At 43.5% G+C, this 26,405-nt stretch overlaps 2 protein-coding genes and 1 pseudogene across 5 annotated transcripts in view; 2 read left to right on the top strand and 1 right to left on the bottom strand.

Annotated features, from left to right (window-relative positions):
• The window catches only part of Napb (NSF attachment protein beta), a 39,222-nt gene extending 30,947 nt beyond the window's left edge, over positions 1-8,275 (top strand). For both annotated transcript variants that reach the window (XM_032904368.1, XM_032904369.1), the window contains 4 exons: positions 879-983; positions 2,455-2,523; positions 3,221-3,271; positions 4,456-8,275. In XM_032904368.1, the coding sequence (XP_032760259.1) occupies positions 879-983; positions 2,455-2,523; positions 3,221-3,271; positions 4,456-4,566 (336 nt within the window). In that variant the 3' untranslated portion in view covers positions 4,567-8,275. The remainder of the gene's footprint in view (positions 1-878; positions 984-2,454; positions 2,524-3,220; positions 3,272-4,455) is intronic.
• On the top strand, positions 6,283-8,275 carry LOC116901017 (annotated as a pseudogene). The gene is made up of 2 exons (XR_004387956.1): positions 6,283-6,288; positions 6,358-8,275. The product of XR_004387956.1 is annotated as an uncharacterized LOC116901017 (transcript).
• Positions 8,276-9,298: 1,023 nt separating this feature from the next.
• On the bottom strand, positions 9,299-21,545 carry Gzf1 (GDNF inducible zinc finger protein 1). Of its 2 annotated transcripts, none has more exons than XM_032904366.1 (6): positions 21,444-21,545; positions 17,727-19,104; positions 15,214-15,308; positions 13,656-13,823; positions 12,045-12,202; positions 9,299-11,537 (listed from the first exon to the last, which is right to left on the bottom strand). In XM_032904366.1, the coding sequence occupies exons 2-6, from the start codon at positions 19,085-19,087 to the stop codon at positions 11,196-11,198; spliced, it is 2,124 nt and encodes a 707-aa protein (XP_032760257.1). In that variant the 5' UTR covers positions 19,088-19,104; positions 21,444-21,545; the 3' UTR covers positions 9,299-11,195. The 2 variants fall into 2 exon arrangements, with proteins under 2 accessions (XP_032760257.1, XP_032760258.1); XM_032904367.1 differs by lacking the exon at positions 21,444-21,545 and adding an exon at positions 19,957-20,397.
• Positions 21,546-26,405: the final 4,860 nt, after the last annotated feature.

The following is a 26,405-nucleotide window of genomic DNA, read 5'->3' as shown; positions in this document are numbered from 1 at the left end:
CTGTGACTGGTGACTTTCTCATTGTGCTCTGTGACTAGTGACTTTGTCATTGTGTTCTGCTGTGACTATGACCTTCACCTGTGCTCTGCTGTGACTGGTAACTTTCACCTGTGCTCTGCTATGATTGGTGACCTTCTCATTGTGCTCTGTTGTGATTGGTGACCTTCTCATTGTGCTGTGCTATGCCTGGTGACCTTCACCTGTATTCTGTTCTGACTGGTGACCTTCTCATTGTGCCCTGCCGTGATTGGTGACTTTCTCATTGTGTTCTGCTGTGACTGGTGACCTTCTCATTGTGCTCTGAGGCTGCATCTGATTTACATCATCCTTCTCTGCACGGGCCCTCGTTAACACTAACTGGAGATGTAGGTATGTTGGTGGAGGCAGAAACTCAGACTCCTGTTTGGAAGTCTCACCTGTTAGGTCTCCTACGACCTTTGCCTCTTTTCTTTTAATTGACTCCTCCTAAAACTTCTGTGTGCTGGGTTCTTTATTTTCACGTTGGGACTATAGTAAAGAAGAATAGAGCTCAGTGGCCCCCACCCTCACCCCAGGTGATTTTCCTTGATGTCTTGTCCCTGGCTGGTTGGCTCTCCTGTGCCCTATGTGCACAGATGTTTCTTTTTATTTTTATTTTAAATCAGCAAACTTCTAGTTGTATTTCATAGGAAGAACCAGAGAAAGCTTAGACCTCATCATCTTCCAGGCATTTTTAATAGTTCATGTGCCTCATAATTATTTCTTATCTGGTAAAACTTTGTACTGCTTGATATTGAGTATATCCGTATAAGGTAGTGCAGGGCACTTTTAAAAGGAAAGCAGATGAGTAAACAGTGGATTGCTTTGCCTGTAATAGTGCCTTGGTGTCTTCTGCCTAGGTGGGAGCAAACACTATGGATAACCCCTTGCTGAAGTACAGCGCAAAGGATTACTTCTTCAAGGCAGCGCTCTGTCACTTCATAGTGGATGAGCTGAATGCAAAGGTGAGAATGTGCTCCTGTCTGATGACTTTACCCTTGGGGCAGACACTTTGTCATCCTTGATGTCCTTTCCTACAGGTGGTAAGGGCTCAGTTGATAAAACACTTAACTCACAACCCTGCAGACCCAAGTGCAGATGCCCAGCACCCATGTAAAGGCCAGGTATCCTGGCTCACATCTGAGGCTCTCGCACTGAGAAGCAGAGCAGAGACGAGCGGATCCCTGAAGCCTGCTGGCTAGCCAGGCTAGCCAAGTGATGAGCTTCAGGTTCAGGAAAAGGCCCTGTCTCAAAAATAAGGCGAAGGATGATTGAGAGAAGCACTTGGCATTGACCTCTGGCTGCCACATATACATGCCCCATGAACCATACTTATTGCCTGTCTCCTGATACACACAAAGTAGAAGTAATAGTTCTTCTGTGACATGGGAGTTTGGATCTTTCGGCAGCTGCAATGCTGTCCTCTTCAGGTTTCCTTCAGTGGTTGATTTAGATAGATTAGGGAACCAGGACAGTAAAGTCCGTAAACTCGGATGTTCCTTTTATATATGTTGGCCTATTTATTTACTTATTTTTTGTGGGTAAACGTGGATATATTACAGCACACATGTGGAAGTTAGAAAAACACCTTTTAGGAGTTAAAGTCTTTTCCACCATATCAGATCTGGGGATCAAAGTGAAGTCAGGCATGGTGGCAAATGCCTTTATCTGTTAAAAACCTCATTGGCCCTAATGGATGGATGGATGGATGGATGGATGGATGGATGGATGGATGGATGTTTTGGGGGGTTTTGTTTGTTTGTATGTTTGTTTTTTGAGATAGGGTCTCACTATATAGGCCTGGTTGTCCTGCAACTCATTATGTAGTTCCAGGGTAACCTCAAACTCACAGAGATCTGCCTGCCTTTGCCCCCTAAATTCAGGGATTAAAGGTGTAGACTACCACATCCAGCTTCTGAGTCCTCATTTAAAAAAACAAACAAACAAACAAAAACCTCAAAAAGCACAAACAACAAACCTCAGAAGTGGAGTTAGAGGAGGATGAAGGTCGGAGAAAAAGCAAGAGGACAGCTGGAAAGACAGACAGGTCCTGGACAGACAGCACTGGCCATCAGAGAGCCACAAAGAAAACTACTTTGGAGTCTGTCCTACCCCATGGGCACTTGGCATTTAAAGGGTGTGAAAGAAAGTCGTCTCTGTTTAGCACACATACATAGATCCTGACAGTAAATTAGATTTTATTTTGTTTATTCTCTCTAGCAACCAAATTACAATCTAAAAATTATTTTAGAAATTTTATTACAAATCAATATTGAATATTCAAAATAAATAGGTTTCCTATGTTCTGATGTAGAGTTTATCATTATATTTCTTAAATAGTTAAATGAGATGGAAATGAAATTTTTGAACCGATAGAGCATTGACAAGTTCTCTAGTTCACTAAATTTCAGTGACTGGTTGTTTTCTTCCCTTCAGCTTGCTCTTGAGAAATATGAGGAAATGTTTCCAGCATTTACTGACTCCAGAGAATGTAAATTATTGAAAGTAAGTATGGAAACAACTTTGAAGACAGAAGCCTTTACTGCTGGTTGATGGCACCTAAGTGGTCCTGGTGATGGGTGGAGTGTCAGTAAGTCTTCTGAGGGGGTGTTGGTTACTGGATTCATTGCTGTAACAAAGAATCCAACATTAGGCAACTTAATATAGGACGTTGCTTTGGCCACCGTTTCACTGGACAGTCCATTCTGGCCCCAGGGGCGAGAGGCATCTGGTCACACGTAGTCCATAGTGAGTAAGCAGAAAGAAACGAGTACTGCTGCCTCACCTGCTCTTTCCTTTCATTCAATCCAGAACCCAAGAAATGGTGGCTCCTTCTCCTTTAGTTCTTCTTTCTTTTAAACTTGCCTGGAAACACCCAGATGAACGATTGTGTTTCTAAACTTAGTCAAGTTGACATGAAGTCTAGCCATCACTTGGGTAACTCGGACTTGGCTGCTTTTTCTTTGTAGATATCCATATACCAAGAGAGTTAGGAAGTTTAACACTGTTCTGAAGTATGCAGCCTTGAATTAGCAGTACAAAGCCAGAGCCTCTCCTTAATTCTTATTGGATATATCCCATTTTATGAGATACTAGGAAAATCAGTTCATGAGATTCTAAGGTGATTTCTGTTTAAGTATTCCTTCAGAAACAGTACTTTCTAGCCTAAAGTATTTTCTTGATTTTTTTTTAATGCCATCAGAAACTTCTAGAAGCTCATGAAGAACAGAACAGTGAAGCTTACACTGAAGCAGTAAGTTAAACCTTCAGGATATGTTGCAGTTTTTCAAAGGTTATATATAAAAATTCCTTTTTCTTTGCATTGTATAAATTCTGAACATTTATTTGAATGTGGTTCAACTTACTTATATTTTCCAAAGATGATGTCTTGCATGTTCCACAAATTAGTTCTGTTAAACACTGGAGACATGGTGGCACTGTAGTTTGGAACATTTGTTTCTCTTGTAGAGGACTAGAATTGGATTCCTAGGCCCCCATAGCTCACAATCCCTGTAGCTCCAATTCCAGAGGATCAGTGCCATCTTCTGACATCCAAGAGCACCAGACATGCACACTCATGACTACATATACATTCATACACATAAAATAAATCAGCCTAATTATTTTTAATTCAGTTCTATTAACCAGTTACCATGCAGAAATTCCAGCTATATTGAGCCCCGGTTCTTGATTTCCTCCCAGAAGCAACTGAGCTGTGATGCTTGTTCAGAAGTGTGTGACAGGGTTGTAATATGCAGTTTCAGTGTTTGGAAAATAGGCTGATCCGTAAATGTAGAGGATGGGTTATAGTTAAAGTATCCAAAACTGGGGGATTGGTGTATTTGTGATATAGGTTACTTCTTCATACATGTCTTCTTTAATTTTTTTTTATCTTTGCTAATCTTGTGTTCAGAATCAAGCAGATTTATGAGTAGCCTAGAATGAGTTCAACCACAGTCCTAAAGTGACAGTGAAAAGGAGTGACAGTTCTTTTATCCTCAAAACTGCTTCCACAAATTCCATTGTCTTTCTTTGCATGTGCTGAAATCCATCAAGGGATTTCTCTTCCCCATTTCCTAACTATTTGATTGTATTTTTCCCATGGGTGGTAAATAATAGTTTGATTATACCTTCCTGATTCTTTTGCCATACCCACTTGTCCTCTGTCACATAGAACTCACTTTTCCATTCATAATAGCTTTTTGGGATTTCTGCCATACATATGTTCACATATACAGAAAAGTTAAAAGCACAGGCTTATGAGATAAAGGAAAAGAAAAACTGTTTTTAGTGACAGAACTGATAAATTAGAATGAGTAACTTCCAGTCAGAGTCAGTGTGTTATTACAGTAACATCTTCAAACAGCTGAGGCCACTATGCTCTTGTGTTTTCATTGTTTGTCGGGTGTAATTCCTGTTCTTGGTTTCTTAAACCAGGTGAAGGAGTTTGATTCAATATCACGTTTGGATCAGTGGCTGACTACCATGTTGCTTCGTATCAAGAAGTCCATCCAAGGGGATGGAGAAGGAGACGGAGACCTCAAGTGAAGTGCTGGCATCTCTGTGGCATGCAGCTCCTTCCTTTTTATTTTGTCTTTGGGCAGAGCTGTCTTTCTGAGCTGCTCATTTAATGACTTAGTTTTGTTGTAAATAAGCCAGCCACACAGTTTATGTATTGTTTTAGCTCACCACATCTGTGTAATGTGAGAGTTGGAGGCTTCTATTCAGTTTGTGGTTATGACAACCAAAGTATATCATGCTTATCCGAGTCCTCCTAGTTTTCTGAGAAGTACTGCCAAATCTTTTTCTTGTTCTTTTGATATTTTCAGGGCCCACGGTTAATGTTGCCACGTTTTGTGTTTTCTTTTTTCTTGAACTCTGGTCCTCAACCCAGTTTTATAGATGCTTTGCAAAGACCCTATGCACTGGTATCTGGATGCAACCTTTATACAAGTGGCTTAGTTTAGGGTGGTTATTAGGAGTAGGTTTGTATTTAATAGAAACCGTTTGGCTTTCTTTTATAGCTATCTTGAAGGTGCTAGTGATGAATTTGTTTCTTGTTTTGCTCCGTATGCTCACATGTGCATGGCAAACACTGAAAACATCTGGGATCTGTTGACATCACTTGCATCATTCGGGGAAGGAACTTGCTGGCAGGTCCTGAGGTCGTTTGCAGTGGTGGAGGATGTCAAGGTAGATTTCATTGTTTTTGTTCTTACATGCACATGCACACACAAAACCTACAAGATGGAATTTTCCCCTTCTCTAGACAGTTTCCACTTTTATTTGTAATGGAAATCCCTTCATATTTGCCTTAAACCATCTTTCGCTGGCATCTCCTTTATTCACAATTGATATACTCCTCCACATTGTGTTCTGGGCCACAGTCATGTCAAGCTTGAGCAGAGCTAGACAGAAGATTCCAGCTGAATACGTGTAGTGAAGTGTCCATTTGTTGGACATGGTGGTAAAATGTTACCAGTGTGGCATAAGAGTTTATGTTATACCTGGTTAGATAAGAACTTCACCTATGTTTGAGGGTCTGTGGTTTATTTCTTAACTGAAGGAGGGATTTCATTAGTGTGTATTAGCTCTGATGTCCTACTTGCTTTACCTAAGATGTATGCTGTGTTTTTTCAGATTTTAACACTCCCTGCTACTTTATATGCTGATATAACTGTAGACATGGTCTTGTTTCCTGAGTCTCCTGTTCTGAGATATTTTTATGCTGGGGTGATTTGTGCTTGAAGAGCATGTGTTTTAGACATGTTTTGTTATCCGTGTCCTAATGTACTGCTATCATGTGACAGTGAAACTCCTGATAAGCAGGTAAAAATGGCACCAGAATGGTGTTTTCATCTTTGGCTGGCCCTAGTCTAGAGGTGGAGGATCTTAGAGTAGTAGCTCTGCCCAGGCCCAAGGCTGAGTGAGGAGTTTGAGGACTGATGAGAAAGTCAGAAGTAATAGCAAGTAGCAAGAGGAGGCTGGAGAGATGGTTACTCTTCCAGAGAACCCACGCTTGATTTCCAGCACCCATGTTGGGTGGCTCAAACCTACACTCCAGTTCCCCCAGGAGTTCCAGTGCATTTGCCCTCCACATGCATGTGCATACAGATAAACATACAGGTAAATGAAATCTACACATATATGCAAGCAAAACACTCATGTGTAAAATAATCTTTTTATTATTTTTAAAAAGAAAAGTAGCAGATGAAGCTGAAACTGGCCCCATGAGGACAGGTGTTAGGTGTCTGTCAGGCCGTCATGGTGGTAACAGGGTGTAAGTGCAAGAAGCTTCGAGGCCTCTGCATGTCTGAAAAGGGGGGAAATGTGCCCTAGAATCTAATGAGGATTCCTTTCTCCTTCAGTGTCTTTAGGGGTTTTCAGAATGATAGCTGACTGTACCAAAGGTAAAATTTGCAATGGAGCCTAATTGATACTTCATGGCTCCTTTAGAATCTTCTAAAGACAAAAGGTGAGTTATTGGGGCTAGAGAGATGCCTCATTTGCTCTTCCAGAGGACCCAGGGTTAAAGTCCCAGCACTCATGTGTGGGTTCACACCTGTCTATAACTCCAGTCCTAAGGGATCCACCATCTTCTTTTCCTCCACTGGCACCAGGCATGTATGTGGTACACACGCATACATGCAGACAAAACATGCATACACTTAAGAAAAAAACTATAGTGTATAGAAAAGTGAGTTATTGCTTTATTCACAACTGGCCACAGGCAGCCTTGGAAATGAGGTGTGGAAATGGCTCTAATCAGTTCAGCAGAAGAGCATCTGAACACTGAGAGCCTCTATGCTCTGCCTCCCTATTCAGTTTCCTGATGTGACTATTTAAAGTGAGAGCCATGTGGTATCTTACAGGACACTGTTTTACCTTTCGTCAAGGTTGCCTAACACATCTCCATGAAGAAGTGTTGGGTTGTTAAAGTAGTGTTTGTATTACTTTGTTGTTTCTTTAAAAGTCACTTATTTGCTTTTACTGAAGTTAAATGCTGGGGCAGGCATCATGAACACTTGTAATCCTGTGGTATCTAGGTATTAAGTGTAGCAGAGAATAATAAAAAAGGATTTAGCTTCCTACACGGGTGGGCCACATGGCACCAGCAAGGTGTTCTCTGGGTAGACCTCTAACCCTTTGTTCACAAAATGTTTCCACCCGACTAGCTAAGTTCCCATGGCAGGTTGGTACCATGCCAGCCCCACACATCCAAATTCCAAGTGCCCCGTACCTTTCTCTTGAACTCAGTTGAGTTGTCGCATGAAGGAAAACACCTCACAAACTTAGTTTAGAATTAACCTGTAACTCAATCGCTGGGTGCCAACTACTAACATCCTAATTAGTAAGCCATACTAAGTTAAATCCTCCTGAGTTTGAGGCCAGCCTGGGTTACCTAGTTTTCCAGGCCAGCCCTTGGTTACAATGTGAGACTCCATCTCAAAAAACCAACCAACCAACCACAAGAAGAAGAAAAAAAAAAGGAAAGAAAGGCTGAGATCAGTCTGAGCTTGGATCTATGTTGTCCCAGAACTTGGGAGGCTGAGGCACGAGGAGCATGATTTCCAGACTAGGCTAAGCCACATAGTAGCAAGACCACCTTTAAAAAAAAAATGTGTGTCTATACACACACATATACCTGGCAGAAGATAAAATGAGGGAAAAGTCCAGACAGTAGTATGCAAGCTTACTGCCTTTAGACATCCTGCAGACACAGGGCAGAGCCTAGACTTTAGGCTCTCATGGTCTCTAGAATATTATGAGCAAAGCACAATGATCAGTTGTTCTCATACTTGAGTGCATCTGGAGATAGTTCATAGTTATGGCAGTCAATATTTCTTACTGAAAAGCTTTCCTTTTGTGGCAACATTTTTATAGGTTGTGTGAATTCCTTTTTTTTAATGACATAATACAGTATTTTTGCACAGTTGTAACCATGTGTGATGGTGTCACTATAACCAAAGTACATGCACCAGCCCTTGTGCATTTATTGTTCCCTCTGGTATTGTGCACTTAAAATGTCCAAATACAAACCTTTGTGACTGTGAAGAATCTGGCAGCACAGCATGCCCGTGACCTGCCTGCTGCAGTGTGAGCTGTGACCATAAGCAGGCCCTGTAAAGTCCTAAGTTGCTCTTAGGCGAGTGGGTACATTATAAAAACAAATTGTGTAACAATAAATCTACCTAAGCTAAAAGAACGTTTGTTTTATGTGAACTTGTACAGTAAATAAAGTGGAAGTTATCAGTAACATTTTGACTGGTTTTTACTAGCGAAACTGACTCAGGTCGGAACTAGTTGTTCCCCTGAAGCTTACAGCACTACTACTGCTAGGGACTTTGTGCCATACTCACCTGCCGGTGCTGCTGGCTGAGGTTTAGAAGTTACAGGGGTGTAACATTTAACAAGACTGGGGATAAGGCTTGGTGATCAAGAGGACGGGCTCCTCTTCTGGAGGACCCTGGTTGAATTCCTAGCATTCACATAGTGGCCCACAACTATAACTCCAGTTCCAGGAGATCTGATGTCTCCTTGGGCACCAAGCATGCATGTCATACACAGCCATAGAAACATGCACTGAAAATTCCCATACACATTAAAATCTGTAGAAAATTACATTATAATCTTCACTTCTGATTAGGTAATTGCCAACAGCAAAAATCTAAAGGTTCTAATTCCTGGCCCACTTTTTAAACCGCTACAGAAAACCTTGATAAAACCAAAGGCTAGAGCCCTACAGTGTTTGTATTATGTTGTGACATGAAATGGTTGGAATGGCACCAGGTTGCCTCTTCAGTAACCCTTACAGATGCTCTGAGAGTAAAATGCTATCAGAGCACATTTGGGACAAACTCACTAAAGGTAGTCTTGCTTTCTCACAGCATAAAACTGTGGTTGGATTAGAAATGTGGGAGACACCACAAAGTGGTATTAACTCCAGGGCTTATGTCCTTAAAGATCACCTTCCTGTACTGCAAAGTGTTCACTGATGCCTGCTGTGACCTTGCATTACAGAAGGGCAGAGAGCCCTGCTATATACTCCCCAGATCAACGCTGACCACTGCTGAGCAGAGGCCATTCTCCTCTGTGTGCCCCAGTGGATCTCAAGATGTAAGTCCATCATTTGTGGTGACCGTATAAAACAGAAGTTTACAGACCCTGACTTGAAGTTTTAATGTTCATGCTATTAAACAAATTAGATTAAAAATCTATTTCTATAGATCCTACTCTTGTCTATAGTGTAAATAAATTTAGGACTTTTACAAAGCAGACATTTGTTAACACATTAAACAATTTTATTTAGAATTTCTAAAGAAACAAATTCAAGACAGTTCTTCCAGTAGGTAACAAAATAATCTATTGTTTAAATTCCTTCTCATCAAGATGACTTTATCCCATAACACAGTACATCAGCTGGGCAGGTTTGCTCTCACCAGATAAAATGGTCATGTGCCAGTTACTAATCTTGTCTGTTTTTGTCTGTAAACACAACTAGATTGCCAGGTCATGACTGAATGTGAAATAATTCAGCCCTGAACTTTCAAGAGCAAGTGGAAAATATTACCAGCACCTGGAACACCTTTGGCTGGCCTCACCAACTACTTAGGGTGTTACCACAAAGTAAGCACTGGGTAAGAACTCTCAGTTTCTATCATAGTGCGATCTATCTTCGCCCTGAACATTAGGTGTCCTTCCCTAGAAACCAGAGTGTTCTCATAGCAAATTTAGTAAGTTAAAAACAGAGGAAAAGCAACCAGAAAGCCTAAGAATTCCCCCTTTAAGGCGCTCTTAAAATTAATGTTTAAGGGTCACAGGTGACATAGGGGCCACAAACCCAAGGCCCTGCAACCATACATCAGGAATAGCAAGTGCCATAAAATGCATTTTTTCATATGAAATTTGTTGAACAATTATTAATTCAGCATGAGAAAGCCAAAGGAACATTTGAAACAATATTCCTGGTTTTTATGATCCACTGGTTAAGGCATAGAAGTGAGCAGGCCAAGGCTTCTGGTCCCCTCTAGATCAAGGGTTCTCAACTTTCCTAATGCTGCAACCCTTTGTTCATGTTGTGGTGACTCCCAACCATAGTTATTTCTGTTGCTGCTTCATAACTAGTTTTGCTACTGTTATGAATCATAACTAAGTATCTCGGGTTGTCTGATGGTTTAGGGCCACCTCTGTGAAAGGGTCATTGAGAACCACTGCTCTAGATTCCTGCATGCTCCTAGAGAGGTGGATTTGTAGCAGTTACTAGTCTGTGTCATCTTCCACTGTAGAGATGGGTGTTTGGGGGGCTCTGGACTTTATAAATAAAAGCCAGGCAAAAGTACTCAAGATTTGCCAGGCTCACTCTTCCTGCTGCTTGTGAAAATGTGCCTAGCTAGACGCCTAGCTCTGCATTTCCCACACTTCTGAAGAGTGACAACTGTTTGCTAGATTCTTTGGTAGGACAGCTTTGACCTAATCTGATTTAGGGACTGGAGCTGCACAGCTCATCCAGGTGGAATGTGATGACAGACTCCTTACCTGCACTGCACACATGCTGAGGCACTACACTGAGCATGCTCCACTTGCCATTCAGCTTTCTGTGCCTACAAAGAGGGGTTTGGAGAGAAACAAATGGAATCATCTACTTCTTCAATCCCATCTAGGGGCCCCAGAATAAATCTCATTTGCTTTTATCTCAGGAAGAAACAGCTGAAAATAAGTGGCCCCAGTTCTACTTTTAACTTTGTAGAAAAATGCCCTAAAGGGACCAGAGTGACGTAAACACACATGGACGTATAAGGCAGGGCGAGACCAGGAGACCAGGAGACCACGAACAGCACTTTCCCGAGTTGGGTCAATGCTGTGTACTCTGATTAAGACAAGCAGTGGTTTAGACATCAAGAGAATCAAGCATTAGTGTGATTGACGTGTACAGCTACACCAGGGTTAAGTGAGCTACGCTAACTGCCATGTTTGCTGATGAAATGTAACCGAGATCATGCAGATCAGAATGTTAACGGGAAAGCTTCAAGTGTGGTACAGACGTGCAAGGTCATGGAAGTTTGGGGAAATCTGCAAGCCAGTCTTGCCTACATCTTTGCACAGACTTCTTCCTCAGCCCCTGGCATCACCTGGAATACAGCAATTACACAGACTGCTTGGCACACAACTTCAAGTTCTCACTCCATATTGGTCAATGAGGGAAGGTGTGCAGGCATGGAGACTGTCTGTGGAGTCAGCTCACCAAGTGCACTGATGGAAGTGGTAAGCAGAGCCTCCTGAGACACCACGGCTTTGCAAGCAGTGTCTGTAGAACTGTTCTCCTGCACAGCAGGCACATTGCCTTGGACTTCCAATAAGTTGTTAAAATGGCTATTTTCACCAAAAGATAGTAATCTATCTGAAAGTTTGGGTGATGCATATTCATCATCGGGTTGTTCTGTCTTCTGCCCTTCATCATTCTTGGGTGAGCCATCTACAATGACAAGGAAAGACTTCCACGGCGTATTCTTATCATGTATCTAAAAACAAAACAAAGCAAGAGTCACTGCATGTGTGACTCACATATTTATCAATAACAGGTGCATCTTTTAAAATAACAGGGCCAGGCACTGTGGCACACAACCATTAAAAACAACAACAACAAAAACCCCAAAAACATAATCTAAACTAGCACATGGGAGGCAGAAATGGGAGGTCGTAAGTTCAAGGTCAACCTCAAAAACAGCTGGACTGTTTATCTATCAAAAAGGTAAACATTAAAAAATGAAACAAAAGATCTCTGACTTTTAAATCTGTGTACTAATTGCCAAATATCTGCCTTGTTCAGCAGCCACTGCCTGGAGGTGTTAACATAGGCTTGGCCATAGGGGTCCTTCACCTTATTGGCTAGATGTCACTGCAGGACACCCAAGGAGGAAACCTGCTACCACTGCTGACCCCGTAGGCTGAAATAATGACAGGTATTTGGGGTTAGCAACCTACAGACCATAATGGCTTTGTTTTCGAACAGGCCACCCATCACTTACCGAGGTGTGCCTCCGGAGAGTAGACTTGTCAGTAAAAGTCCGTCCACACGCATTGCACATGTACGGCTTCTCTCCAGTGTGGATGCGATGGTGGCGCTGGAGAGCATTTACCTGGGTGAACTGCTTCCCACACTGGTCACAACAATAAGGCCGCTCTCCTGAAGAAAGAAAGGGAAGCAAACTACTCAGTGGCCTCTTCAGTCCATGTTTAACTCTGGATACACATCTGCACACCCAGGATAGTCTGAGCACTCCCCATAGGGGAAAGGTACATCACAACGACTAAGCACTACCTGGCAGAGGCGTCAGGTTACTACACTGTAACTGCAAGAGCCTACAACTGTACCAACTGTCTCAGTTCTGTGTGTGCAGCTGCCACAGTATTGGTGAAATACAAACTTCATCTCCAATGTAGTAGTCTGCCCCAATAACAAAGAGCATGCGTGTGCACATATGCACACTAACATTCTTTAACCCTGTGTAGTATCTGAAAGATGTGGATCATACTCCAGCTGTCAGGCCACAGGAAGCTATGTGCCCGTTCAATAAACCCCATGCTGCAAACACTGCCCCCCATTTACATACTAAAGTGTTCTCACTTTCACTTTATCAGAACCAGAAACTGGGCCTACAAGGCAGCCCAGTAAGTAAAGGCACCGGCCAGCAAACCTGCGGATCTGAATTTAATCTCCAGGACCCACATGGGAAAAGGAAAGAACCAACTCCCATCATTTGTCCTCTGACCTCCACACATATCAGGGCACTTATGTCACCCATACATATACACACACAAAATAAATTTAATTAAAATATATGTAATTAGCCTGGCAGTAGTGGTATAAGCCTTTAGTTCCAGTTCCTTGGTAGCAGGGGCAGGTGGATCTCTGAGTTCAAGGTCAGCCTGGTCTACAGAATAAGTTTGAGGACAGGACTACACAAACCCTGTATCAAGGAAAGAAAGAAAAAGAAAAAAGAAAAGAAAGAGAGAAAGGCAAGAAGGAAGCCAGATAAACAAACAAACAAATGTGGGAAGACAGGTAGCACTTGAGGGGTAAAGAGGAGAATCAGGAATTAAAGGTTGTACTGGATGACATAGCAACTTCAAAAGCTGTAGGAAAATCTATCTCATAAAGGAAAACATAAAAAATAGGGTCCACAAAAGGTTTAAAATACTACTGTAAATTGGCCAGTTTTTTATCCTAAAGCTTCTGAAGAAGAAATGAATTTGAAATGTGCCTCACAGAGTCACATTCTTAATGCTCAAGCTGCTCACTATTTTGAAGGCTGTGGGATCGCTATGGAACTGGCTACTTCCTGATGGCCTGGAAGGAGGTTAAGATCATACCGCCCTGCTTCCTGCTAGCCTTCTCTGGTTTAGCTAACATGAGGACCCTCCCTAAGCTCCTGCTACCATGAATCCAACCATGCTTTCTCTACCCTGAGAAAATGAACCCTAAAAAACTCTGAGCCATTATCAGCCCTCCCTATGACGTGATTATGGCCACAGTAACACCAAAGCAGCATTCTCCAAGTGCCTTTCTAATAAATCTAACGCTTGTGAACTCTTTTCCTTGCCAGACTGAACTCTCCTCTGGTACTACGCCACCATACCTGTGTGGACTTTAATATGCTGGTAAAGGGAATTCCGCTGGGCAAAGGTCCGCAAACACACTTCACATTTAAAGGGTTTAGATCCAGTGTGGATTCTATTATGATGTTTTAAGTACTCCTTAGAAGCAAAACTCTTACCACATGTCTCACACATAAAAGGCCTTTCACCTACAGAGAAGGATGAGACAAAAATACCAACAATAGAAGCATTAAAAACAACCAGATGAGGAAAAGCGAGTCTTCTGTTTATACTTTGACACACAGTAGCTAACACTTTCTAATCAAACATCAAACATACTTCTCTTGCTACTTGCTAAAAGTGTGAATACCCTGGGAAATAAAAAAATCCAAACAGCATTCCACTGGACAAGAATCAATGGTTACTGTTCAGCCAGCTAAGATTAAGAAATCTAGTTATTGCAAATAAGAAAACTTTACAACTTTGGGTGTCTGTTGGATTATTTTCAAACAAGTATTTCTGTTGCTCTTTAAGAGACTAAAAGTCCCTCTGTTAAAACGAGAGGGAGTTCACAGTAGCTTCTAGGCTAACGACAGCAGTCAACCTGACTAGACCGCATGGCAATTTCAACACCTCAGTTTTTGTTTTTTTAAGTTCTCGTACCATCAACTGGTGTGCCGGGGGCTTTACAAACACTGGCTTTCATAAAGTTTTAATACATTAATAATCGTACACCAACTCTAAATCTATGGTGTGACACGGCCTCCCCGACAGCTTCCAGTGGAGTTCTGCATTCCAGTAACAAATGATCCACCTTTGTCTGGACTGAGCTTAAACCTGAGGCCTGTGTCGAGTGCTCAGAGGTAAAAGTGTAAGCACAGAAAGAGCTGGGTGAGGGAATAGAATACAAGATGATAGACTAGGCTCTTTGCCCTGCATAGTTTACATCACAATTTCAACCACAGGAGTGCAATGCTGAACCGGAATAAAAACAACTTAAACTTTCCCTCTCATGGTAAACTATCACAAAGATGTTTAGAAACAAAGATAATGTCATATCTAAATATTATCCGGTAAGTATTTGCTCCTGGTTTCTGTCCACGTTTTTAACAGTTAGCACTGTGACCATTCATAATTGTTCATAAAAGCACAGATGTGCCCACGCAATTCCAGAGTCCTTCTTCTGAAGAGCCGTATCTTGAGCTGGGGCATGGATTTCCAGCCTATGGACACACTTCCTTGTGCTTGGCCCATTATGTCGCTCCTAATTCTGTTATTAAACATAGCAAGAAGATAGCTCATCACACAACTTTTCTCAGATGTCAGATAATCGTTTAGCACAGACTCCTGGAAATGGACTTAGGGTTACAACTGTTAAATACTTCTTAGATATCTAAGACCAGTATCCTCCATTTTAGTGCCTAGTGGCACAGACCATGGCCACTACAGCAGCACTGCAGGCAGCAGCCATATCTGTAATCCTCTCTTACGAGATGGAAAAGCTGAAGCCTAGCTGTGGTGGATGCCAACTAATTAAGCAACTGCAGTTTTCTTCTATAGCTAGGAAAGACAGTCAATCACAAGAGCGTGGGTATTTACCTGTGTGGCACCTTTTATGATAAATCAGCATGTGGTTCTGAGTGAATCTTGCACCACATTCATCACAGACAAAAGGTCTTTCCCCTGTATGAACTCTGAAAGTACAACATTCAGATGATAACTCAGGGTGGATTTCAAAGGTCACTTTGCAATACAATTTCCAAATTCCTCTGTATTATGCAAAAACCATTTTCTCCAAGAGTGCTGAGAAAAATGACTAATGGAACAGATCGGGAATTCACAGATGGTGGCACATGCCTTTAATCCCAGCACTTGGGAGACAGAGGCAGACATGAAATCTCTAATATAGAGGCCAGCCTGATCTACAGAGCAAGTCCAGAACTGAACTTCTGAGCAAGACCCGAGGATTGGTATCTCCGCTTAGTTGCACATACCAGAGTGGAACTTCCCACTGAGAGCTCCTACATCTCTCCTGGGCCTTAGTTATGCTGTGAGGCACTGGAAGGCCGAGACTGTGCCCTCACATAGTTTAATATTAAAGAGTATCACTTAATATTTGAAAAGCTTCCTCATTTGAAATAACCTTAGGAATTACTGTTGATAAAGTACCATGTGACCAAATATTTTTACTGTCATTTCCTAACATGACCAGTCAATCTAGAGAGAAAAATCTCTCTTAAATTACTGAGAACCATACAGGAGTATTTCAGTTTCACAACCAGCATGATGTAGCAATCAGCTGTGATCTACTGAGTGCTTCCTACACAAGCACTTTGAATGCAGGCAAACTGAAAGATGACAACCACCAGGCTCTCGCCCCCACAGTCTTAGAGGGCAAAGGTAGAGTAGAAAATTTAACTGCTTGTCTTGAATGAGAATATACATACTAAGAACTACAATGTGGTACATGCCTTTGATGTGGCACTTAGGAGGCAGAGGCAGGCCCATCTCTGAAAATTCAAAGCAAGCACAAACTATACTGCCAAGTTCCAGACCAACAAAGGACTACAAAGTGAGACACTGTCTAAAACAGTGGTTCTTAACCTTCCTAATGCCGCAACCCTTTAAAACATCGCCTCATGGTGTGGTGACCCCCAACCATAATATTATTTTTGTTGCACTTCAAAATTATACTTTTACTACTGTTCTGAATCATAATGTAAATATCTGATAAGCAGGATATCTGATATATGACCCCTATGAAAGGGTCCTTCAACCTCAAAGGAGTTACAACTCACAGGTTGAGAACCCCTGCTCTAAAACAATGACAAAGAAAAAACTATGAGGAAATTTAAATGTAAGAACTCACTATCCAGAGCTGGAGAGATAGCTCAGTGGTTAAGAACTCTGATTGCTCTTCCAGAGGTCCTGAGTTCAAATCCCAGCAACCACATGGTGGCTCACAACCATTGGTAATGAGATCTGATGTCCTTTTCTGGTGTGCCTGAAGACAGTTATAGTGTACTTATAGATAATAAATAAATCTTAAAAAAAAGAAAAAGGGGTTGGGGATTTAGCTCAGTGGTAGAGCACTTGCCTAGCAAGTGCAAGGCCCTGGGTTCGGTCCCCAGCTCTGGAAAAAAAAAAACCTCACTATTCAAGCCATGTAGCAGTGGCCATGCCTTTAATCCTCGCACTCAAGCGGAGGCAGGCAGATATCTATAAGTTCAAAGACAGTCTCTGGTCTACAGAGTGAGTTCCAGGAAAGCCAAAACTATAGAGAAACCCTGTCTCAAAAAACAAGACAAAACAAAACTCATTTTCCACGTACAGTCTGCAGACAATTACAAAGCATCATTCAGAGGCTAAAGAGATGGCTCAGTAGTTGAGAGCACTTGCTGCTTCTGCAGCCTTTGGTTCTCAGCACCCACATGCGGCTCACAACCATTGGTTACTTCAGTTCCTGGGTATTTGACATTTGTCTTCTAACATCTTAGGGCACCAAGCACTTACATGGTACATATACATATATTCAGGCAAAACACCATATACATAAACTAAAAATAAATATATCTTTTTTAGAAAGTGTTGTCTGATCCTTAGATCAACCATTGAATGGCACTTTCCAAACCCTGAAGGCACTTTCCAAGCCCTGAAAACGGAAAGACTACTAGAGAAGTATCCTACAGCACTATATATCATTTCATAAAACTTCAACAGAGCTGAGTAAAGAAAAGCCCAGCTTTTGCTCAAGTACAGAGTGCCTTGAGACCTCAGACCACCATGAGGCCAGGCACACAGCACCCAGAATTCTGGATGCCTCTGCTGTGCCCTGGCCTCTATACATGGGAGGAGGGGCCAAAGGTCCTCCCAGAAGTTGAAGAGCCATTTCCTTTACTTCCACCTCCAAAGAGGATTAAGATTAAGAGTTGCTTCTATTTCCCAGGTCCTAGATGGCACCGGTGGGGAAATGAAGCTCTACAGAAACAGATATGTTGGTTCAAGTCCTAATGCCATCTCCAACTGCCCAGTGCATGTTAGCACTTGGGAACCCACATCCCTGCATGCAGGCCAGCCCTGCTCCACATAGCATCATTCCCAGGTAGCCGCACCTCAGGTGGGTCTTAAGCGCTGAAGGTTGTGAGAACTTGGCATCACACTTGGGACAGCCATAGGGCTTGTCGCCCGTGTGTGTGCGCTCATGAAGCCGCAGAGCAGTCTTGGAGCTCAGGCCTTTGCCACACTGGCCACAGCGGTGCCGCTCGCCACCACCCTCATGCACTTGCAGCACATGCCGTTTCACATCTTTCTTGCGTTTGAACTTCTTTGCACACATTTCGCATGGGAAGTGGCGCTCGCTGCTGTGCACATGGCGCTGGTGGCTCTTCAGGTTGCAGCGGTTGGCAAAGGTCTGGCCACAGGTATCACATCGGTACACCACTTCGGTGGCCACGCCATGGTGGTACTTGATATGTTTCAGGAAACTCTTCTCATACAGGAAGGCCTTGTCACAGACTGTGCACTGAAAGTTACTTTTCTTCTTCTCCTCCCCATCCTTCCCTTCCTCCTCTTCCTTCTCTCCCTCCACTTTCTGCAAACTTTCCTCTCGTTCCACACTAGCAGGGCAAGCCTCACTTTTGGAAGCTGGCTCGGCCTCCACTCTCTCATTGTCTGGGCTTTGGTCCTGAGGACACTTGTCATTCTCTGCGGCTTCCTCAGCACTTTTCTGCTGTTCTCGGAGCCTTCTTGTATATTTCTTTTTAGGGATTTCCACAAACACCTTTTTCCCAGCCAGTCTCCCACTCGCTCTTCTGATTTTAGGGAAGGGAGGCTTAGCCACATCTTTCTTCTTGTCCAGTTTCTCCTTGCACTTCTTAGATGGCGTTTCTGGTGAGAGGCCATTGCCCAATCTCTCTATTGGGTAGTCAGAGGAATCTACAAGGCCATTGGAGTGAGCATCCTCTCCTGCTGGTACACTTGCTTTGGAGCTGGGAGTCACACTCACCTGGGGGCCACTGCTGGCCTCCACCTCCTGAGACTCAGAGAAATTCTGCAATTCCAAAAGGACAGACTCCAGCATTTGCTTCTTCAGCTGCAAGCATGTTTCAGACAGGTCCAAACACTTTAGCTTCTCAGCCACTTCTAGCATCTGCTGCACGCGGTCTTCTTTCACCCGCACTCTGGCAGTATAGACAAACTCCAAAAATGAAGCAAAGTCAACAACTTGAACTTCACTCAAGTAAACATTAGTCCTGGTACCGTCTGCACGCTTCTCGTTCAGGAACACCTCCTTAAAAAACTTGCTGGTGGCTGCCAGCACTGCTTTATGGGCCATGAAGTCTTCACGGACACCCTGATACTCTACGCTAACAGTGACATCACACAGGTGGCCCAGAAGGCGGAGCTCATGCATCTCATGCAGAAGGTTCAATGGTGAAGACTTAGATTCCAGCAAAACTGTACCACTTTCCATTTTCCTTCTAAAGACAGCTTTAAAAACAAAAACAAGAATCAATTAGCTCACACATGAAGCATTCCTAAAGGGCTTACAATTATGAGAGTACTTGAGAACATAAATAGTAACAAAAAGTAAGTAACTTTTCTCATTGCAAGTCACAGCTGGGTATGGTGGTATGCATCTATAACCAACCTTGCCGGTACAGTCCCAACATTTAGAAGGTAGAGACAGGAAGACAGGAGTTCAAAACCAATCTCAGCAACTTTGAGGCCAGCCTGAACTATGTGAGACCCTATCTCAAAACAACAACCAAAACACAAAGGCACGGTAGGAAAGATGGCTCAGCAATTAAGAAGAGCACATACTGTTCTTGCAGAAAATCCAAGTTTAATTCCCAGCACCCACACTGGATGACTCGCAACTGCCTCTAACTCCAGTTCTAGAGGATCTGACTTTTCAGATACCTGAACTCACTTGCACATACCCAAAGACATATACGTATTATTAAAAACAAAATGAATCTTTAAAAACACACATGTAGAACACGGAGTCTAATTACACTTCACTTTTTAGCAGTTTGTAAAGTTCCAGAAAGGCTTTCATGAGAAATATTCTCATGAAAACAATACTGGCAAGCCTCCTCCAGTGATAAGCACAAATGAAACTCATTAAGGCAGTAATTTGCTTATCAAGGTTGTTTTCTAATCTACTCAAAGACATATTCCAAAAATATAGGAAAATTTGCATCTCTTTGTTTTGAGCAAGAAATAGTTGTTTGATAATTTCTTTTACCACCGAAAATAGTGAATACTTCCTAGAAAAATAGCTCAAAACCCATTCTCATTTGCAATGTCCTTAAACACCTGGTAAATTGAGGCGCTCACCTGAAATAATTCAAGTTCCAGAGCTTTTACAAACTGTATTACCTTGAGCAAGTTAGAAGCTTCTCTAAACATTTACTTCTTCCTCTTGGAAGACCCAGCCATCTTTTTGGAGAACAACATAGCAAACACTTCCAACTTGCCTGACATTTGCAGGTGTATGGTGGGCTTCCTACACACCTGTAAAGGACATCTCATCTTACAGTTGACAAGCCAGTGAGATAATTGGTTAACTGGCTAATGGACATCTTGACCCTGAGCCTCGTGGCCCTGTCTTGGTTCAACTATAGTTTGTCAACACTCCCCTCAATCCCAGCTTCACCAAATGAAAGATGCTCTCCCTGCAGTTGCCATATCCCCCAGGTTCCTGTCCTGGACTCCAAAATGCTAGCCCAACTTCCTGTCTTCTGATCTGTGGACTCTGAGAAGAGTCTGTCCCTGAATCTAACTTCCCTTTCCAGGTTCACGTGGGTTTCCAAGTCTCCACCCTCCAGAGCACTCCTGGATCTCCTTCACCAGATCCTAGACACCACCTGGGATTCCATGTGTCTACCAGGACCTGCAATTGCTTCCATTTCATTCAACAGACCGATACCCACAATCTCCAGTCTCAAACACAGAAAAGACTCCTAGGGAGTGCGATTGTAAACTCGGCACCTGTGGAATGTCATGTCAACTAAAGGGGACTCAACAGGAAACACTGCCTACCTACCAACGAAGCTTAAATAAAGGAAATACTGATATGAGAACAACAAGAGGCAGTACTCATGAGCCAATACTCTTCAGAATCCCTGGTCCCTGCTTAAGGACTAAGGCTGCAGACCCCTTTCAGCCTGATACTCATACGACCAGCCTGATTTCCTACACCTCGCCCTGGTCCCTCAGGGGAACTCGAAGTCCTTCCAGAAGATCTGGCAGCAACTTCATCATTAACCAAGAAGGCCCTGAGCAGATTACCCCGTTTACCTCCCATGGGGGCAGACACCGGTCATAGGGAGCGGCTATTTGAGGTCTGGTGACAGCTGTGTTCTACTATAACTCACTGGCATTTGGCCATCTCTGGGTGGGCCTAGCCTCTTCACCAAGGTCGCCGAGTAGTCCCGGGGTCGGGACTCCCAGGCCAGGCCTCCAGGAAACGCTGCTCTCTGCAGCCTGCCCACCCTACAGAGATCCTGGCTCTCAGGCAGGGAATAAAGGCTGGTATCTGTGGCCTCTCTAACTGCACCACCTCTGTTCCCACCTTGGCCACCCGGAGTTCCGGACCACTGATGATCTTCCAAAACCTCAGGGAGAATGAACTTCTTGAGGCCAAGGTCCAGCCCTTCCTCCGGCCTCCAGAGCCAAAGGGTCCAGCCTGCCTGGACCCTTTCGGCCAGTCTAGCCGCCGTCCCCCGACCCCCGCCCTGTGCCTATATTCCCACAGCCCGCCGCTCCAAGGAACAGAGGCCAGAGGACAGCCTAGAAGACGAACCAGTCGGCAGCACGCTCACCTCTCAGTCAGTGCCTCCGCGGGACCCGTACCCTGGCTCAGGCCCGCAGGAACAGCGGACCGCAGAGTCCGGGGATTGGTCGCCACGAGCGCGCCCCGCCCCCTAGTGGGCCCCGCCTCCAAAAGGCTAGGAAGGTGCTGCGCGCGCACCTCCAGCTGCAAAGGCGGTTCCGGCCGTTGAGTTACGTGATCCTACGTGAGTTTGGGCAGGGAGAAGAACTAGCAGATCCCGGATTTACCACCCGTGGCTATCCAAGGCCGCGCCTGCGCAGAAGACAGCAATGATTGGGGACGGGTTTATTTAGCGGAGTTTTGGTCTTCAGGTTGCTGGAAGCTGAATTTTCGAGCACTCCCGGGTGCTGCGTTTGGCCAAGTCTTGGCTTAGGGCACGGCCAAGGTGGGACGGGAAGGCTGGCGCTGCTTCGTATTCATTGAATCCTTCCGCTCTAAATCCCACTGTTGATCTTAATTAAAGCCTGGTCATTTGAAAATCCTGCTCTGACACTTCCAGTTCCCGGTAAATGTTGATTATACTTCTACCTACTGCTAAAGCTTTACCAAGTCGTCCTCCTACTGCCACCAGCCAGCTAGACCTCTTCTTGCTGAGAATAGGTCTCTGGTCATTCCCTTGAGCATTTATCGAAATAATGCTTTCTCCTCCCTTTGGTATGTACGTAATCCTCTAGAAAGCTGGCCTCTGTCTGCATACAGACCCTGTCTTTCTCTAGGCTGTGGAAGCCGGCTATTTCAACTAGAAATACGAGATTGATAACTCCTTTAACTTTGCAAATGCCTTGCTCTTATTTTTAACTAGCTCCTGCTGCAAAGAGGCGATGTTAAGCCAATTACATGAAATACAAGTTCACTTCAATTTCAAGGTGATGCTACTTTAAACTATGTATGACTTCAATATATATTGAGAATATAACTTGAAATATATTTTAATGTGTGTGTGTGTGTGTGTGTGTGTGTGTGATAAGCCATAACTGCTTTGCTACACAGAAGAATGAAATCTTGACTTACAACCCAGTTTGGAACATAAGTAAAACCATTTTGTGTGATTTGGAATAATGTAATTCTTACAAGATGTGTTAAGGAGCCAACCACAAGGCAACTTCCATGAGTGGAGCAAGCTTCGTTATACTGATGAACCACCCTGAGCTGTGAACCGCTTAATCTTTAAGTAATAGCACGGTATTATGGGAAATGTTTGTGTGAATAAACATTCAAAAGGTAATTCTATGTGTAAGAAAAATGAGACAGAGAAGCATTTAATTCCAGCTCAACAGGCTGAGACGGCTTTATTGGACCAGCAAGGGGCCCCAACATTTCTATGGGATGAAAGTTGAGTGCATTTAGAGGGGCTGGTGGACAGGTATATATTGTAGTCCCCAAGCGGGGCATCACCTCAGGAATTGCTGTGGCAACCACATCTCCTTTTCAGCCTCCCCCTACTGGTTTCTGGAAGATAGCCAGTCACCTCAGCCAAAGCTGCTTGAGGCCTAGATAGTCTTCCCATCCTGATCCATGGGCCCAGTGCAGAAAAGGGGTGTAAAATAAAAAAGCCACAAATCCCTGAGCAGGAAAACCCACCAATCGTTGAGCCCCCTAAACTCAGGACTTGAAACCCAGTAATCCTGACCCTGGAAATCTCTGCCCTGAGAATCTCCTCCCCTAAGAAATCCTGGTTAAGCTCTGTCTATGGTTCAGCTCACTGCTGTTGCTTCTTCCTGGAGCAGAGGCAGCCTTCTGGAGTCTTCCCTCCCAATAAAATCTTTGTGAGGTTAGTTATGTGAGGTTTGCTGTGCAGCGAGCTGTGTAACACTTTCCCCTAAAGCAGAGAAGAACAGAACTGTTACACTTTCACTTTTCCCAGCAGAGCTGTAACATTTCAGTAGGGCACGTCTTTGACCTCAGAGCTGCAACACTTAGATATAAGTCTACACACATCAGTGGGTAGCTACCAGGAAATGTGTGTGCTCCAGCTCCCCCTCCTCACTCCTTCCCCACGTAGCCCCCCTGTGTGTGTGTGTGTGTGTGTGTGTGTGTGTGTGTGTGTGTGTGTGTGTGTGTGTGTGTGTGTGTGTGTGGTTTAACTTGAATCTGGGTGGGTCTTTTGGTGCCCAGGTGTATTGTTTCTGCAGGTAGAGCTGAAAGATCTGCAAGGAATCAAGCAATTGTTTTATGGCCAGGGACTATTACTCAGTATTGCCCAGCTCAGTTTTCCAGGATTTGAAGCTATTACCCTATAGTATGGACATCCTAATTGTCGAGTACCTCACAGCCCACAAGCTTTACTCTTCACAGACTCTTAGTGGATTTGTATCTTAATGTACTTTTGCTAGAAAACAGAGTCCTTAGGCCCACAAAGTTGTTATAGAAACATGCCTTCCCTGTGAGAAATCAGTCTGCACACTTAGAGATTAATGAAGGGAAAGCTCTTTACTAAAGTGTCTGGCCAACTGGTGCTAAGGCCCAAAGCAAAGGAAGGTTTTCTTAGCTTACCTTAGGCATTTTACATATGCTTTCATCCTTAAGTCCCTTTTGGGTCCTGGCTCCAGGTTACATTTTGAACAATTTAAACAAAGGAGACTGAAAGGCTGCTCAGGCAAATAGTAGATTTACACAGCAAAGATATAACATTTTGTCAGAAGTATTCTAAGCACACCAGTTTTGTTATAGTAGGGCTTTTTTGGTTTGTTTGCTTGTTTGTTTGGGGGCATTGGGAGGGGGTTGAATGGTTGTTACCCAGGGGTCTTAAAGGCAGACCTGGACTTAAGGATGGTTGTAGCCTTACACTGGCTCCCTGCCCCCACCTTGTGCTGCCTGTTAGAGGAATGTCTTCAGCAATGGAGCTAGTGGCTAGCCAATTGTTGTGAATACACATTTGCATCCTAGCGTCCTAATTGTTTCTTCTAACAGGCCTGGTTAGTATACTACTAATCTTTGGTGGTGTTTCTAGGTAGCTCCTTTCACTAAATTCCACTTGTGTGACTTAATGTCTTCTTTGAAAATCTATTAGTAAATCTTTTATAACATCAATTTTATCACAAAGTTTCTTCTACACAAAAGTAACTAAAGTCTGGATTAAATCCTGATCACCACTTTCATTTGTGTTCCCTGAACTTTGGTTCAGACTCCTGCTTGACTCTACTGACCTCATTTCATTTCCCCTCAGTAAACCATTGCCTTAACCTTTCTTCAGATCATCCTGGATTTCAAAACTACAGATCTGACCCATACACATCCTTGTGCCAAGGGACTGGTAAGATAACAAGGCAGACCCCAAAGAACCTCTTCAAATCAACAAGAAATCACCAGCCGATAAAGAATGCTACAGGACAATTCTCATTAGTATATGAGTAGGGTCCAATTCTGGAACACACAACAAACTGGGCCACACCCTCCATTGCGCGCAGCCAGTTGATTGGTATAGCCTCCCAGGCCAGGCAGCGCTTTGTCCCTCACACTAGGAGACTCAGGCAGCAGCTGGGGACCAGGTCACTCTGCTTGCCGTTGAGTTTCTCGGGGAACCCTCTTGCAATTGGTTCTTGGTGGTCGCGAGGTGATGACGTTGACACCCCCCCATGTCCTAAAATGTGGCGTTATGGTAGTCTTACAGAAGTGAGAGGCTCTGCGGTCCTGTGACATCCCCTCCAAGTCGACAGCCATCTCTACCAAGCGGCCGCGCTGGAGCCTCCCGGCGGCCCAGAGAGAGAGCAAGTCGTGCGTTGGTGTGGACCGAGGAACCACGCGGTGTTGTCATGGGCCACTTTTCTTGTACGGTTCCCAGGCGCCAAAATCCAGCCAGTGAGATTACTTTCCAGTGCATCAATTATGGGTCAGCTCAAAAGTTGAATTTTAACAGACCACAAAAGTCTTCACCTGCTTTAAATCTGGGCACATTGTTACTTAACTGCTCCCCTCCCCCATATACACTCCATCTTTAGCCATTTCTCACAAGTGCATTTAGTAATGACGGGGGGGGGGGGTGAATGCGCTTTTGTAAAGCTATTTCCATACCTACGTTGGAATATTCTTTTTTTTTTTTTTCCTCCGGAGCTGGGGACCGAACCCGGGGCCTTGCGCTCACTAGGCAAGCGCTCTACCGCTGAGCTAAATCCCTAACCACCGTTGGAATATTCTTGTAGATTCCAAAACCCAAACGCTTCATCTCTCTTTAAATACATTAGAGGAGTTTCTTTTTTCTTTTTTTTTTTTTTTTCTTTACGTCGGGAGGGGATCATATGTTGGCAAGATCAGAGGACAACTTGTAGGAGTCAGTTCTCTCCTTTCCACTAAGTTGACCCTGGTAACGAAACATTAAAATTCTAGAAGCTAATGTGAGAGAAACATCTGTCTTTAATTTTTGATCTATGATTCTAGAAGTTTCGTACCTACTGTAATTTCATTTTACATTCACAAATCAATTACCTTGGCCGAAAATGATGCAACATGCCTTGAGTGGCCCTTAGAATGCCTGTGCATTCTACAAAGTTTGTGCTTTTCTGATTATCAAACACAAATACATTATATAAATCATTTCACATAAAAGGTCTGTTCTTTATTCTTAAGACTGCACAATAATCCCTCTTATGACAACATGATTTAAAAAAATATATCAGGGACATTTAGAGTTGTCACTTTTCAATCACAAAGGATGCTTGTGATAACTATTTTATTAGCCAGTCGTGGTGGCATATGCTAATCTCAGCACTTTCAATGGAAGAACTTTAAAAAAAAAAAAAAGACTGAAATAAGCATGAGGAAGGAAATAAAGAGCAGACGCCAACTAAACTGAAACCAGAAAAACCAATGACACGAGCTGTTTATTAGAAAACTCAGTAAAATTGGTAATTCCCTAAAAGGAGACAAACATTACCGATGACAGGAAGACACTCTTCTGATACCAAGACCGTGGGTGCAGTTGCATGTGTCTATAGGCCTCAGTTACTCCATGAGC

Source organism: Rattus rattus, chromosome 5 (genome assembly GCF_011064425.1).
Source record: "Rattus rattus isolate New Zealand chromosome 5, Rrattus_CSIRO_v1, whole genome shotgun sequence".
Taxonomy (NCBI): domain Eukaryota; kingdom Metazoa; phylum Chordata; class Mammalia; order Rodentia; family Muridae; genus Rattus; species Rattus rattus.
The sequence above is the reverse complement of the archived record's forward strand: the minus strand, read 5'-3'. Positions and strand labels throughout refer to the sequence as shown.

What these genes read in the sequence shown, in the direction of transcription:
- Gzf1 (XM_032904366.1), bottom strand. Translation starts at nt 19,087, where the DNA reads ATGGAAAGTGGTACAGTTTTGCTGGAATCTAAGTCTTCACCATTGAAC. An exon ending in TCATAAAAGGTGCCACACAG is followed by an intron (nt 13,824 to 15,213) that starts GTAAATACCCAC and finishes CCTTCTCTGTAG; the next exon opens with GTGAAAGGCCTTTTATGTGT. An exon ending in GCATATTAAAGTCCACACAG is followed by an intron (nt 12,203 to 13,655) that starts GTATGGTGGCGT and finishes TTCTTTCTTCAG; the next exon opens with GAGAGCGGCCTTATTGTTGT.